General features: G+C 38.8%; 1 protein-coding gene across 5 annotated transcripts in view; it reads left to right on the top strand.

The window, feature by feature from the left end:
- PID1 (phosphotyrosine interaction domain containing 1) overlaps nt 1-15,793 on the top strand; it is a 246,446-nt gene that overhangs the window by 15,383 nt on the left and 215,270 nt on the right. Inside the window, exon 1 of one of the 5 annotated variants that reach the window (XM_054258003.2) lies at nt 11,181-11,353. The exons of 3 other annotated variants lie outside the window; for them this stretch is intronic. In XM_054258003.2, the coding sequence (XP_054113978.2) occupies nt 11,312-11,353 (42 nt within the window). In that variant the 5' untranslated portion in view covers nt 11,181-11,311. Of the gene's footprint in view, nt 1-11,180 lie in introns of those variants that run through there. One more of the 5 variants, XM_078328757.1, reaches the window with a different exon arrangement.

Here is a 15,793-nt window from a genome sequence, read left to right as displayed (position 1 = left end):
AGCTCCTTCATTTGGTCAATGTAAAAGCCGCCTCTCAAGTTCGCTAGTATTGGAATCAGAACCAGGTCCTTGGTCTTCTGACTCTTAAAGGCCAAGGTGATAACTGATTTTACTTGTCTAGCACCATTGATTGTTCTCCAAGCACAGCTCTGGCAGCCCACCTTCGGGTGCCTGAAGGTCAACTTCTGGCCCCACTCTTTCGAGAGCTGTACAATTAGAGTTTTCATGATTCGAGTGGAGAGCTGTGGTCATCCCTTCTCTCCTGGACAAACTGATGCACAGAAACTAGAAGTGTGGCTGCTTATCCTATTTTCTAATCTAGAGCATCTGGGAGGGGTTCCAGGCACCAGTGGGAGGCTTCTTCTACTTTTAACTAAATGCAGATCACTGTTTCCTACGTATCCCACACCAGGCAACTAAAACTTCTCATTGTTATGATATTGGCTTATTTTGGGGATTTTTACTGCCAAACATTGGAACAGATTACTTCCAAAAAAGGGGGACATCTAGAGGGTGGAGAAGAATTTTTTAATTTAATGGATTTCAACATATTCTTCACAGATTATCAGCCAATAGAAGAACCAGTCAAATGCTGTTTCAGAAAACCCAAACTGAAAAACATCCATAATGGTGGGAATACCTCTGTATTTAGAGAATCCCCACTTCCACCAAAAAACAAAGCACTTTGGAGACATTTTACTAGAGTCATCCTGGGAGCAAACCTCCTGCTGCTTTCACTTACACCCGTCTACTTAACGCTGCCCATTTTCTGCAGTTATGGGATAGTGATGATTTTTAGCATGAAAGTACTTGGAATTCACTCACATGGTGGCTTGAGCCATAAAACAATGAATTAGACCTCCCACCCTCAACCCATCTACTTGGTTCAAGAAAGCACAGCTGCTGTGTGAATCCTGGTCCCTGAGATGTCCATCAGCTGTCTGAGTTTGATGGTGCTGTCTATTATAGATTTCAGACAGTTGTCTCTTTCTCTCCTCCATTCGACCCCCTTCCCATAACAAGTGAACCCTATTGATAACTATTTGGGAAATTACTGCACAGTTTAATCACATTGAGATTTCATATGCGTACTCTCTCTCTCATCTGTTTTTCCTGTTGTACCTTTTGAAACCAGAAATTCATCTGAAATCATTTCTGCTCCATAAGCTTAATATTTCCACAGTAGCAGAAAAAAAAAAGGATGTTTCTGCCTACAGAATATAGAAGTCCTGGCCAAACTACAAACTCAGAAAATGCAGATACACATTAGACCCCTATATAGTTCTGAAAAGATTGGCTTTTGGTTAGTAAGGGAAAAAATTCACATGCTTTTTAAGTACTTGTCAATAAAAGAGAAACATCTCATTTAAACATTCAAACAAGACCAAAATAAAACCCTTTGAACACTAGTCATATAATGAAAGGAGTTATTTACTTGTGCTTGAAAACCTAGACTAGAGTTATAACTAAGGTCATAACAGCCTAAAGGTTTTAGGTCTGAGCTTCCTAGCAGCCCAAGGAAAAAGAGAAACATGGCTAGTTACTTAACCTTCATGACTTAAAAGAAGAATGTATGTCAGCTTATCTGGAACCTGACGTTTATCTAACTTGAAGCCCCTGGAATTTACCTTGTGGTTCCTTATATGGGTCTCATAACACAGACTTGGGTAATAGCATTAGTTGTAGATTTTGCCAAAGTTGTCCCTAGAAGTTGAAAAAATAAACAGTTCAATAGGAATGTGAAGACTGTTTATGTAGAAGCAGAAGTGGACATCTGTGTGTTTTTTTTTGTTTTTGTTTATTTGTTCAGCTTCATTTCCCATCTTCTGGTAACAACACCCTGATTTTTCTTTGGGGAACTATTCTATCCTTCTTCCAATAGGGAGACTCCATTCAATTTTGGAGGTTTTGTTGTTTGTTGTTGTTAATGAATGTTCCATTCTTTAGCCAAAGGGACTATATGTGACCCAAACTAGATTGATTAGACACTTTCTCCCAGAAGTTGGAATCCTCAGCAGGGTGACCAAAAGACAAAGCAGTCAGAGATCATAATGCTGTCAACCATTTCCGAAGATGATCTGTCATCCTGCTGCATAGACCCTGGGAGGGGCTGTATCCCTCTCCTTTCTGAGCTCGCGCCTCTCCCTCTCCTTTCAATTCAGTGTTACTCTAATATTTTTTCTTCATGCTTAAGTGAGGCAGAGTTGGTGTTTATTGCTTGCAACCATAGAACTAAATGATACGCAGGTACAATTTCCCTTGAACCAATTGATGTTCGAACTTAAAAATTTTCTTTCACAAAAGGCGATGTGTGGGGCAGAGCAGATGTCTGGGGAAAAGTGAAGGAGCCATGCCTAAGCTCTCCAAAATACCAGAAACCCATGGATGCGCAAGTGTCCCTGTGTATGGTTACCCTTTCTGTGTAAAAAGTGTGTATGCTTAACTGAAGGGCAGAGAAAGGGTACACATTGTTTCCCTTGGAATTTCTCTTAAGAGAAATACCTTACTTTATTAAGTGACTTTGAACGAAGATATCCTCATTTTGCCATAGTCCTGGCCCACAGCTTCCAGGTTCTGGCCCATCTTTGGAGAAAGGCTTTTTGGTCTTTGTTGCTCATGAGGGTGTAGTCCTGTTATTGGCATCTGCTAGAAATCTTAAGATTTTTATAACTTGGATGTCACTCTCACCTTCCTGCCAAATTGCTGCACTGAAAAAGCAGAGTGTCATTTTAAGTAATGATGCTTTTACTGCATCCAAAACAAATAAAGTAATTTTGGTACACATTATGAAACGAACCCCTCTTATCTCTGAGCCTGGAGTGAAAGTAGTGTCAGGGATGCAAATAGCCACTTTGTCCAAAATAGTCAAAGAAGGCATGGCCTTAACGCTGTCTGAGCTTCATTTCTTAAGAAACATTTGTAGTTGTTGGTTAAAAATGTGAATGGCTCTGTAAGTTCACACTAGGATAGTGTGGATTCTTTAGCCCAGAAAGTTAAATACCTCCAACTTTGGCAGTCCTGACCTTCTGGGTAGAGAATGTAGTTCCCCAGTTTTTAAGACCTGCTTTGCTACTTTGATTTAACACAAGACAGAAATCTTGAAAACAAAGCGCTCTGGATCCAGGAAAGTTCATCTGGCATTAGTTAGCTTGGCACCCCCTACCCCCTTCCCCACCCACCTCCTTGTCTTTTCTCTAGGAACTTGATGCTTTGTAGAAATGAATGGCTTTGCAAAAGTGCAAATTTGGGGAAGTGCTGTGCAACCAAAGAAAATTCAAATTAGTATTCCCCTTGTGGGAATCTTCCTGGGGAAATTATATTTAAATATTCAGGCATAGAGTACAGCCAATATCTGTTTTAGGAAGTTGACAGACTGACTGATACATCTCTGGGGTTTTCTGGAAGTAAGGCAGTCTAGGGAATGAAGAATACAGAATTTAAAAAACCTACTAATTTATGTCTCCTTCTCTTTACTGTGTTAATGGTAAATAGCTCAGGCTCAGTGCTGATGTCTTTACTCCTTGGCCCAGAGAATTGGCATTTTTCTTCATAATGTAATTCAATGCCCTTGCTGAACAGGGGCTCGCCCCTGAGATATGTATTTGTTCTGAACTGGAAAGGATATTTGCTGGCAGGTCCTAGGAGTAGGCAAGCAGACGATGAGACTTAGAGCGAGTCTTTTGGATATTAAAATTCATTTGCACTGACAGGGATCCCAACTTTGCAAGTAAGTAGAATTGCTCTGTTATTTGCAACCACATCTGTGTTTTCTGCCCCCAACTAAAACAAAACAAAAACAAGAACAAAAACAACTTTCTTCCTTTCTTCCTTCTCTCTTCCTCCCTTCCCTGTAATTAATGGAACTGAAGTTCCTGAATTTCTTTGAACTCTTTCTAACTGCTGAGCCTTTTAGACATTTTTTTTTATAGCTTTCCCAAGGAGTCATCAACACCTCTACTTTCTCCCATCTTCCTTTTTCGGTGACTGTGAGCTCTTGCTGGGTTGGAAGATACAAATGAATTGGACAAAAACAAATTTGGCTGTTTCTTCAAAGGCATTGCTTTCTTTGTGTGTTTTTTTCCTTTAAACTTATCTCTCTTTTTTTTAGCTTATGGTTAAGAAGCCATTATCTTTGCATTAGATGGCCATCAAAACTTATTTCTTGGGTTATAGATGAAGAGAACACATGGACTTATTTTGATCCAAGGACTGGAAGAAATTGACATATTGTTGATTTCTTGTAAAGTGCACTGAATGTCTACCTTAGAACTTTAGCAGATGCCTGCTTTTGCTAATTTAAGAAACTGATGCTATTTGTCTTTTTTATTTTAACCATTGGCCCCTACATAGGAAATTTAATTTTGATTTGAAGCTTTTAATGCCTAATGGTAAATATGAAAATGTGTGATAGAGAAAATTATTTTTCATCTCTTGCATTTCTTTGTGTATCTCACACTCGGGAATTTTTATGTAGCATAACGATTTCATAAGTGTTAACATTTAAGAAAATTTTCACATTATAAATATGAGCATAAGCTTGCTTTAGAAATTTGAAACTAAGTTTGGCCAAAGTGAAAGGCAAAGTCGTGGCTATGTTAAAACTCACATTGTTGGGGGTTCTGGGTGGTGTAGTGACGGTGGACCAGACTCAGATACAGTGCTCTTGGTATTGACTAGTAATTCTTGACCAATGGATCTTGGAACTCAAGAGGGCTATGGAATTATTTCCAGGCCACTGTTAACCCTCTGTGCATTATGCATTTCCTATACCCTGAAAAAAAAATACAGTGCCTTGCAAACATGTCAACTACTTTTCAAATCCCATGTGCCTTATTTAAAGAAATACTTATTTGAAATCATTATTGATTCACAGTGGCATTTGGACTTTAAGCACATTTTCAGTCATTGAGCATCAAAGTACTATGTGCGGGTCAGCAACATTTTGGATTTGAAAAGGATTGTGATACTCGAAAGATCTGGGCACTCTTGAATTGATTAATGCAGATTACCGCCGGGTAAAAGTACACCGATTGTGATTTGGATATGTCACAGTGCTTCTCCTCATGTTCATTTCCCATAGGCTTTACTTTCAGCAAATGTTGACTGACCTTTTGTTTTTTTGTGAGGAGCCAAACTAAGTTTTAAAGTATGTGTAAAGAAGCAGTCCCTGTGCTCAAGAAGGTTTCAATCAGTTAAATGCCAAGTAGATCGATGTTATTACAGAGGAAACTTGCATTGTAAGACGCTTAAAAGGGCAAATATGAGGGTCTTTATAGTCATTCCATTTTTGTTAGGAAAACCAAAGCTTTCCCTCGAGCCCTGCCCAGAAGGATACTAACATCTCAGGGATGAGAACTGTGACATGTGACCAAATAGTTGCTTGGGATAGAAAATATTTTAACTGGGAACTTTTTTGCCCCCAACAAAATCAGAGTTCTGTTAAGGAAAACAAGAAAACTGGCAACATCACACCAGCCACCTCTACCGCCAGTTCTGAGTTTAAAATCAGGCAGATGTGGAAGATGCAGTATCCCCAGATGCTGTGAGCTTTTTAATGTTGATGTAGAACCGTTTTTGTTTTCCCCTGTGGTTTGGTGCAATAATGTTGAAAGCAGCACAGTCCTCTGATTTGAACAGTCAGTTGATACCGGCTCTGATATGATATCAAATGGTTTTCTAGCTCATCTTTAAATAAAAGCAATTTGTCCAATGGTATGTGTTGAAAACTGCCAAGAGTCCTAAGAAAGAAAGGTTCCTTTTGTGATTTAAAAAAAAAAATTGCATCTGAATACTCAGAAGTTGGGAATTTTTATGTTTGTTTGGACAGATGCAGTTTGGATAATTTTTCATCTGGGAAAATATCATTTGGTTGATACCTTTTTTCCCTTTTATTTCATTTTTTTTCTGTAGTCTTTTGCACATTGGATGTGAGCAGATTGTAGAGAACAGGGCCAAATGAACTGAAATGTCAGTGATTAGGTGAAACCATTTCCTCCCACTTGGTGTGGTTAGTGTTTATAAAGAAGTGCCTTTATCAGATGCTAAGGAGTTGCTTTGATGTTTTGGTTCAAGCTCATAAACCATCTTCTTCATCTCTCTCTGTATCCTTCCCTACATTCCAGACCATGCTCCACAGTTGTGTGTTTTGATGATTGATGCCTTTGCTAATATTGTTTCAGAACTTTGAAATATCCTTTTCTGTCAGTTGCCTGCTCTGCTCCAGGTATCATACTCCTCTCACGGCAGATGAAGTTGCCCCTCTTCTGCCGAAGTCTTTCCCGGTATCCAGTTGCAATGAGTCATCCCTTCCTTCTGGTTGTCCACAGTTTGGTCTTCTGTTTCAGTTATACCATTTAGCTCATTCTTGTTTTTCTTTTTCTTAGAATTATGTGTGGATTTCTATCTTCTAAAAGCCTAGAAGGTGAGGCCTGGGTCTTTGTTCATCATTGTGTGCCCATTGCATATGGAATAACAACATATATTTATATTGGTGTCCCCAGCCTTATATTAATATATTTATGTCATGCTTCAATAAACTAATGATAGTTTATAATTTATTTTTTGCCATGTCCCTTAATTTCTGTGGATGGAAAGGAAAGAGATAGAGTGGCATAATGAAGATGCTAGGAGAAGAATTTTACCTTTGTATTGGGAGAGATACTTTTTCTTATATTTATTTTTAGAGCCACATGTTAATGGGGGAAAATGCACAATTCTGTGTGTCTATATTAAACTCTTTGAAATGTGTTCTGGATTTTCTTGACATTTAAATGAAAGTATTATACATTGCATGTAGCTTGAACCGAAGTTATTGCCTACTTACTATTAGGGGCATTCTCTTTGTTATATTTAATTTCAGGAATGTAAGAGATGCCAATAGCTATTCATAAATGACAATTAATTGAAAAAATGTAGAATCTATCTTGTTCAGAGTTGCATCTGTTTTCTGGTGGGCTTTCAGATGGGGGAGAAATGTTTAGGTTGTTTTTCCGTGTATAAAATAAAGTGAACTCCATTTGAGCATCATCAAGAAAGCCAGAGGTCTCTCGGATTTCTAAATACATTATCTGTTGTGCCAGAAAGCAAGGAACTGCTCAGAAAAAAGTTGTTTTAACATGACGCAGAAGCCTCCTTGACTTTCATTTGGCCGAATTTGGTACACCTCAAAATAAATAGCAACTTTTGTGGATTTTAGCCCTTTGAAAAAAATAAGGGTCTATGAGTTCCTACTAATATAAATTGTTTTAAACAAATAAACAAATAAATAGATTAGAAAGGTAAACTCTTCCTTACAATAAAATATTACCTAATAAATAAAGCAGGGATGATGGAGTTAGAAAATCACCATTTTTTTCAATTATCATAATAATACTTGAGACAGTCAAGAATCATGAATGATTATAAAAACTAGTGTGTGAATGTTTGATGTGGGACAGGTTATTTATAGAATCTCAAAGTATCTCCTCACAAGCTATCAGTTGACAACAGAAAAATAGTAACTTTCCACTAGAAAAGTTCGATGGAAGACATTAACTTAGACAAGGAATCAAAGGGGGCCAACCGTGATAGTGTGCCTCCTGATGCAATGGACTGAGAAGGGTCACTCGCATCGTCTTTCTGTTCCACGACCATGTGTTCTCTAAAGTAACTGTCTCCTGCTCTTCAAAATCATCAACACCATGAAAGAGAAAAAAAGACTGAGAAACTGGTCCAGATTAAATAGACATGGCATTCCAGTGTAGTACATAATCTTGAATTTGATCCTGGACCAGGAAAAACATTTCTATAGATTACTTCACTGAGTTAGTTGGTGACGTAATTTTACTATAGTTAGGCAAGAGGATATTCTTATTCTTAGGAAATAATAGGCTAAACTATTTAGGGATGAAGGGGTAATAATGTCTATTTTACTCTCCAATGTATGTGGGTGAAGGAAGGAAAAGGGAAGGAAAGGAAAGAGGGAGAAGGAACGATGAGAAGGATGAGAAGGAAGAGAAATAGTAAGGAAAGGAAGAGGGAGAAAATGAGTAAGTGACAATGACAATAGGTAGTAAAGCCAACGTGATAAGGTGTTGATGGTTGGTAGATCTGATAAGCAATTTTATTCTTGCTGTGTTTTGCTAAGTTTGAGGTTATTTCCAAGTAAACTTAAAGAAGAAGACGTTATGCATGCATGTTCATAAATGTCACTTCTAGTTGTTTTAGGGACTGGTGGTCACTGAACTGCCCATGCCTGAAGGCAGGGGCTGTTCTCCAGCACAGAACCCAGCGTCTGGGAAAAGTAGGTATTTTCTTTCTTTCTTTCTTTTTTTTTTTTTTGAGACGGAGTTTTGCTCTTGTTACCCAGGCTGGAGTGCAATGGTGTGATCTCGGCTCACTGCAACCTCCGCCTCCTGGATTCAGGCAATTCTCCTGCCTCAGCCTCCCGAGTAGCTGGGATTACAGGCACGCGCCATCATGCCCAGCTAATTTTTTGTATTTTTAGTAGAGACGGGGTTTCACCGTGTCGACCAGGATGGTCTCGATCTCTTGACCTCATGATCCACCCGCCTCAGCCTCCCAAAGTGCTGGGATTACAGGCTTGAGCCACCGCGCCCGGCCAAAAGTAGGTATTTTCTAAATATTTGTTGGATGTTTGCATGGACCCCAAGGCCCTGAATTCCTTTGAGCTGTAAAATATTTACCTTCCAACAATTGCAAATACCAGTTGTAAAGAGATATTTTGCTATTCCCAAGTTCACTTGCACTAGTCATACAAGTTAGTTGTAGCTTTTGGGGTGTACGCAGGGATATCTTAGAGGCAGAATGCCTGCATCTCTGCACTCTTCTTCCTGTAATCTGGCAGGAATATAAATGTAATGGTTGTTTGAGAGGCCCTTTTAAGCCACGCTGGGGAAGCCATGTGCTAAGGACTGTAGAACACAAAGACGTGTGGGTCCTGGAGTTGCCACACTAGTCTTGGGTCTCATCAAGCTTCTTTCTGTGTGAGATGTAAATGTCTGTCTCCTTTAAACCATTGTTCTTTTGCTTTTTCCTTCATTTGCAGTTGAAGCTAATCCTAAGTGATACACCATGCTTTTGAGAAATTATCACTATCAAATTTTTGTTTCTCTGTGAAGCTTTGTATTCAGTTTGCCCCATATGGACATGAAGATAGAAGTGCTCTGATTTTATTTGTTTATTTTTCCTGTTTCTCCCCAGTAGAATTTTTCTTATTGTGATGTGGATTCCATTTCTGTACTTGAGCTGGTGGGTTCGTATCTGTGGCTTTTGGTATTTTTACTGCCGAGGCTACCTTCTTCTTATTTTTTTTTTCTGTCATGGTAAGCCTTCTCCATTTTGCAAATTGCTAAACTGGTCTGAAAAGATTGTGAGGACTGCCTTTCTTAGGCAATTTCTTGTCCTGACCAACCCAGCTGGAGACCGGATGTGCAGAGGTAAGCACTTAGAATAATCAGAAAATAGGAAATTTTAACTATTTGCAGTTGCCAGAAACATTTTACTTCAGTTGAAGGAGGTTTTTGTAGTGCTGGTTCTGCCTGGTGAGTTTTGTTGAGCAAATCTTTGTACTTTTTGGAATCCACTCATGTTTTTATTTGTTCTGTGGATGGTTCTTCCTCTGCGACTATTTATTGCTACTAAGGTTTGTGGCACAGTCAGTCTCACAGATAATAACGAGTGTGTATGTCCGCAGCTTAGCATGAATAGAGTGATTGACTTCCAGCTTGTTTATTGTTAGACTGGTATGTAAGCGAGGAAGCTTACCTCCTCAATTACGTGTATGTGTGTTTCTGTGTAGTGAAATATAGGAACTTGAAAATGAACCTTGCAGGGATATTGCAGGATATTCCATTATTTCCTTTAAAGCAATTATTTTTCAAATGTTACGTGAATGAGGACGGTATTTACTTGCATAATTCCATAGTTATGTTACTTCATGACCCGAACTCCAGCTGCTCTGCAGTTTGAAGCTTCTGGTAGGCTGGCTGTATTGGTTCCCTGGCTAATATGAATTTGAAAGATAATTGATAATTACCTAAATGTAAAGGATTGCATTTGGAACTGCTGTGGGTGAGGTCTTCCAACTTTTTAAACTCTAGCTAGTCCAGACAGGAATCAGTGATTGCTATTACATTTTGCAAATTCTATTTTTACTTCAACAGAAAAAGAGAAGAAATAACTTTTATTTGTTCAGGCTTACTAAAGAAGTCCTTGTCACAGTTTGGTCTGTAAAATGAAACAAACAGAACACCAAAAACAGCCAATGACCAGCCAAACTAAAGCCAAAATGAAGGAGGCAGAATAAAACGTGACTTGAGTATTCCCCTGGCCTAAATGAACGTGGTATAATGGGAACAGGGTAGGACTAGGAATTGAGACATTTTCATGGAAGTGTTAGTCCTACTAAGTACTGTCTTTATAACTTTGGGCAAATTACACAAACTTCTGAGCCTCAGTTTCCCCATTCAGTAAAATGAGTCTCATAAAATCTACCTCACTGACTTCTTCTGAGAGTGAAATGAGGTCATATATGTAAAGTGTTTCATAAACTGTACAATAGGTTCAAGCATTTTTTGGCAGTCAGCTAATCAAAGGCATGACATAGCTGCCCCAGACCCTCACTGATGATTTTCTTGGTAATCAGCACTGTAATTTGGACTCTAAGTAATAATAACTGTTAAGAATTTGTCAACACTTTTCATGTAATGTGCACAAATTGATTCTGATTTAAACAAGTGGCATCTTCATACCTTTGGGATTATGATTTTTGTTAGTAAAGGCTGATGAGAGGGAAAGTAGGCAAGGCAATACAAGTTGGCTTTCTCGCCTGACCTTGGGAATGAGGAGTAAGAAATACTTGAGCTTGTATCGACCGCTGCATCTTTTACCAGGAGGCTTGGAGTGTTGCAAGAAGCATCATTTTCAACTTGTTTGGGAGTAGGGAGGCATATGGCAAAGAGACAAGCTTTATGAAGTCATGTGCTCCAAAGGGAACACAGAAAAGGGGGAGTGCAAGAGACTTAGTCATGCAGAAGCATTTCACACAACAGGTGGGCTTTTAAGAGTGTTGTCAAGGAGAAGATGCAAATGCCTTAATTAGTTTGGACAGCTCTTTTAAGTGTAAAGAAAAACATGTCTACTGGTGGAGTTGGGCTTTGCAACACAGCAGACCTGTGTGTGGGATTTTGATCTTAGGCAACTGAAAAGCAAGTAACACTCTCTTTCTATTACCTGAAGCTTCTGCTTATGGACTTTTGAAGTTCTCCACGATGGTTTTCCCATTTCTCTGAGCACTACAGTGGCTAAGGCCATGGCGGATGTCATACCTAATGCTCCAGAAGCAGAGCATAAGGTAGGGAGGATTTTATAGGAACTTTCTGATGGGAATCCAGAGAGCAAAGCCTCGGACATGAAGCTCTCAATAAGGAAGCGGAAAAGGAAGAGTCCATGATTTTACTTTTAAAAAAGTAGAGAATTGCTTTTGCAGATTAGACAATAGGTGAGGATTATGGCAACAAAAGAAATGTCTTGTGTTTGTAATAAATACATTATTGGGGGGGCTACAAAATAAAATCCCCAAAGAGGGGGAGATAATTAATTTTCTTATGAGAGGTTACCTAATTTTGATTGCGTTAAAATGAAGAAAAATTAAAGGATTTTAAAGAATCTCTCTCTCTTTCTCTCTCTCTCTCTCTCTGTTTTCTTTTTCTCTCTCTCTCTAAAATGAGGTGGTTGGCAGAGTTGGAATTTTGGACAATAGGGTCATGAATACTTGTTGATGAAAGCAGGCATGCTTAGTAGCTTTGAGGGGACTCCCTATAGACGGACTTGATTCCTAGGTCTAGTTTTGACAGCTGGTTGCAGTTGTTTGGATGACGATAAGAATCAGGAATACTTGGTTCTGTATTTGGAAAAAGTGATGCCAGACTGCTTAAAAATGTGACTGGAAAAAGGCTACTGAGTATGGGGTTCTTTTGGACTATGCTGACTGCTTAACATGGGATCCTGGTTTGTCTGTCTCACATTAAAATCCCAGGTCTCATTGAAACGGTGATTAAATGAGGTTGCATGAGTTTTCTGTTGAGAACTAAAAAATAACATATTTTGTTTACACAACACTGATTTTTGCTTTATTCTTATGTTTATATTAGAAATGAGTAATTTAGTCCCAGAGAAATTACACGTGGGGCGTTCTGCCAAGACCCAGTGCCAAACATGAATTTTGTGATTAAAGTATCCAATATTAACCTTTGGTTGACAAAAACCAAGTTAAGATGATTTTTTTTTTAACTTTAGATGATCTGAAAAGAAAGCATTATAACCAAAATGTATGCTCTAGGAAAAGCTAAGAGTTACTAAAATGGGCTTTGAATGGCGTAGACGTGACCTTGATTGTGTAAAAATAAAAGATTTTCATTTCTCTTGGTATCAAAGGAATGGAGATAAAGATGACTGAGATTAATACTAAAGATGATTGAAATTAATACTAAACCTCTTTGTTTTATCTGATTAGTTCCCTTGGGTGGTGGGATTTACTGTGAGGCAGATATTTTGTTCTGTTCTTATTTTTCATCTTTGGGCTTAATGTTCAAATGCCACATATCTATTGAATGTTAGCTACAGAAAATTTTTTTAAAAGTTATACTCATTTATTTTTTATTATTTATTTATTTATTTTTTTTTGAGACGGAGTTTCGTTCTTGTTACCCAGGCTAGAGTGCAATGGCACAATCTCGGCTCACTGCAACCTCCGCCTTTTGGGTTCAGGTAATTCTCCTGCCTCAGCCTCCCAAGTAGCTGGGACTACAGGCACGCGCCACCATGCCCAGTTAATGTTTTGTATCTTTAGTAGAGACGGGGTTTCACCATGTTGACCAGGATGGTCTCGATCTCCTGACCTCGTGATCCACCTGCCTCGGCCTCCCAAAGTGCTGGGATTACAGGCGTGAGCCACTGCGCCCGGCCCTATACTCATTTATTAATTCAACAAATGTTTCTTGAGCACCTATGCTGAGCCAGATCCTATACCAGGCATTGCCATTGTCTCCTGGGAGCACACAGTCCTGAGGATGCAATAGACCTATGGATAAGTAATTACAGCACCTTGCAATCAGTGCTATAATAAAGGCAGAGTGGAGAATTATGAACCTTGTGCTAGACAGGAACCCTTCACAAAGAAGGCGATGTAAACTGTTTAAGGATTGAGATGGTTTGGCTGTGTCCCCATCCAAATTTCATCTTGAGTTATAGCTCCCACGATTCTCATGTGTGGTGGGAGGAACCTAGTGAGAGATAATTGAATTATTGGGGTGGGTCTCTTCCGTGCTTTTCTCATGATAGTGAATAAATCTCACAAGTTCTGGTGGCTTTAAAATGGTAGTTTCTCTGTATAGGCTCCCTCTTTGCCTGCTGACATCCATGTAAGATGTAACTTGCTCCTTCTCGCCTTCCATCATGATTGTGAGGCCTTCCTGTGGAACTGTTCATCCTTTAAACCTCTTTCTTTTGTACATTGCCCAGTCTCAGGTGTGTCTTTATCAGCAATGTGAGAATGGACTAGTATAAGGATGAATAGGCATTTGGTAGGAAGAGAAGATTACCCTAGGGAAAAATCTTCACAGAGCTCTGAACTCAGGCTGTTCCAGACAAGAGTGAGCTGAAGGGTCAGAGGCTTCAGCTGAAGAGTCGGAGAAGGACTGGGGTGAAAGCATGAAAGCACAACTGGGCTTATAGCACAACATTTTATAGGCTGCTTCTGAGCATGGAGTTCATTTTTTTAGGCAGTGGGAAACTACTGGGGGCTTATAGGTGACAAAGGACTCAGATTCATTTTAGGATGATTCTGCTGGTGGTATAAAACATGTATTTACAAGCAGGGAAAGGTTTTAAGGAGGCTCTTGGGAATGGTATAGGCAAAAGGGGATAAAGATATCATCTAAAGCAGTGACTTTGGGGTTGTGGAGATGGCAGAGGTTTTGAGTGAGGGTGAAGAGGCAGAATGGGTTGATGGCTGATTAGAGAGGACAGGAAGTGTAGAGGAGGGTCCTGAGGTTCCTAGTGTAGGCAGCTGAGTGGAACATGAGGCCAGATATGCAGTCAGCCCGTTTTACCAGTAGAAGGAGCAGATTTCAGGTGGCAGTGGGATAGGGTGGGTGCAGAATCACGGGTTTTTCTTTTGGACCTATTACTATTTTAGCTTGTGGACATGCCGTTCTTGTTATGTAGAATGAGCTGAGTCATAGCAAGTGCTGTGAGTTTTGATTTTAGCTGGCCTCTAATTAGGTAGAACAGAAAAACTCTATTTTAGTTGTTGGATTAAATATTTTTCCACCTCATTACGTAGAGGTCTCCACCTTTAAAAATAGCTATTTACTAGTCAGGCATGGTGACTCCCACCTGTAATCTCAGCTACTTGGAAGGTCAAGCCTGGGGGACCACTTCAGGTCAGGACCTTGAGTCTAGCCTATGTGCAATAGTGATGTCATGAGACCCAATCTCAAAAACAGAAACACTGATTTACTGAGCGATAGCTCTGTACCTGATGCTGTGCTAAAGAGGTACCTGTTGTTATAGTATTTTACAAGAAAGAAAAAAGCTACTTATAGAGGTTAACTAATTCATCAAAGATGGTAAAGATGGGAGCAAATCAGTTCTGTATTATATGCAAGCATTTTGTTATATTTGATTTTTGATAAAAGGCAACTTTTGTAAGAAAGTAGGTGAAAAAGCTGAAAAGATTCTGTTTTAACTTCAGCAGAGAATCGTTAGGTGCTTTGCTTCTTATTTGGTGATTTAGATTGGGTATTATGACTTTTCTGCCCATATGGGGAAAATAAAGCTTGATTTACACATGCTGTGAATTTGTACTACCTAATAACTCACCAACTTTTCAGTAAAGGATGTACTTTGAGTAGCTTTCAGAATTATAAAAGAAGAATTGGACCTCTTAAAAACCTATACTCACATAAAGAATACTTTTTCATTCTGTTTTGTTTGTGCAACACTCATTTCTGTGGCTAGAATAATAGCATTTTATAGGCTTTTCTGAGTAAAATAAATTGTTCTGTTGGACAGAGGGCAAAATGGAAACAGACCTAGCCTACCAGAGTGTAAAAGTCAAGCCTCTACATGTTAAAGCTGATTAGCCAGTAACTAACTGCTAATTTAACTGCTTTTTAAAAACACAAATTAACAGTCTGTTATTGCAGAAAGACAACACAATAGAGTCCTAAAATATGTCATCCAGTATGGTCAGTGCAACTAAAAAAATTCTGGCAGGAAAATGAAACATAAACAAGAGAAGAAGGAGTCAATGAAAACAGACCCTAAGAAGACACAGCTGTGGGAATAGCAAGTACTTTAAAAACAGCTACTATTAATTTGTCAGAGGAATTAAGGATTTTGTCATCAGGAGTGAACAAATGGATTATCTCAGCTGAATAATGAAAAGTTTACAAAAGGACCAAATAGAAACTCTAGAATTGAAAAGTAAAATATCTAAAATAGAAATTTTTGCAATATGGGCCTGACAGCAAATTGAAGAAGAAAGAAGAAAAGGCCAGTGAATGTGAAAAGGGATCAATAGATATGACTCTAGTTGAAGAATGTAGAAGAAATAAATAGAATTATTTGTTAAAATATTGTTTCATATGCCAGTCTCTTTCTTGTCTCTTTCTGGGACACATCAAGCAATATAAGATACCTGTGATTGCAGTCCCAGAAAGAGACAAGAAAGAGACTGGCATATGAAACAATATTTTAACAAATAATGGATAAAAGATTCCCAAATTTG

The sequence above is a fragment of the Callithrix jacchus genome, chromosome 6 (genome assembly GCF_049354715.1).
Source record: "Callithrix jacchus isolate 240 chromosome 6, calJac240_pri, whole genome shotgun sequence".
NCBI classification, from domain to species: domain Eukaryota; kingdom Metazoa; phylum Chordata; class Mammalia; order Primates; family Cebidae; genus Callithrix; species Callithrix jacchus.
Note: the sequence above shows the minus strand (reverse complement) of the source record. Positions and strands in the feature narration are given on the sequence as shown.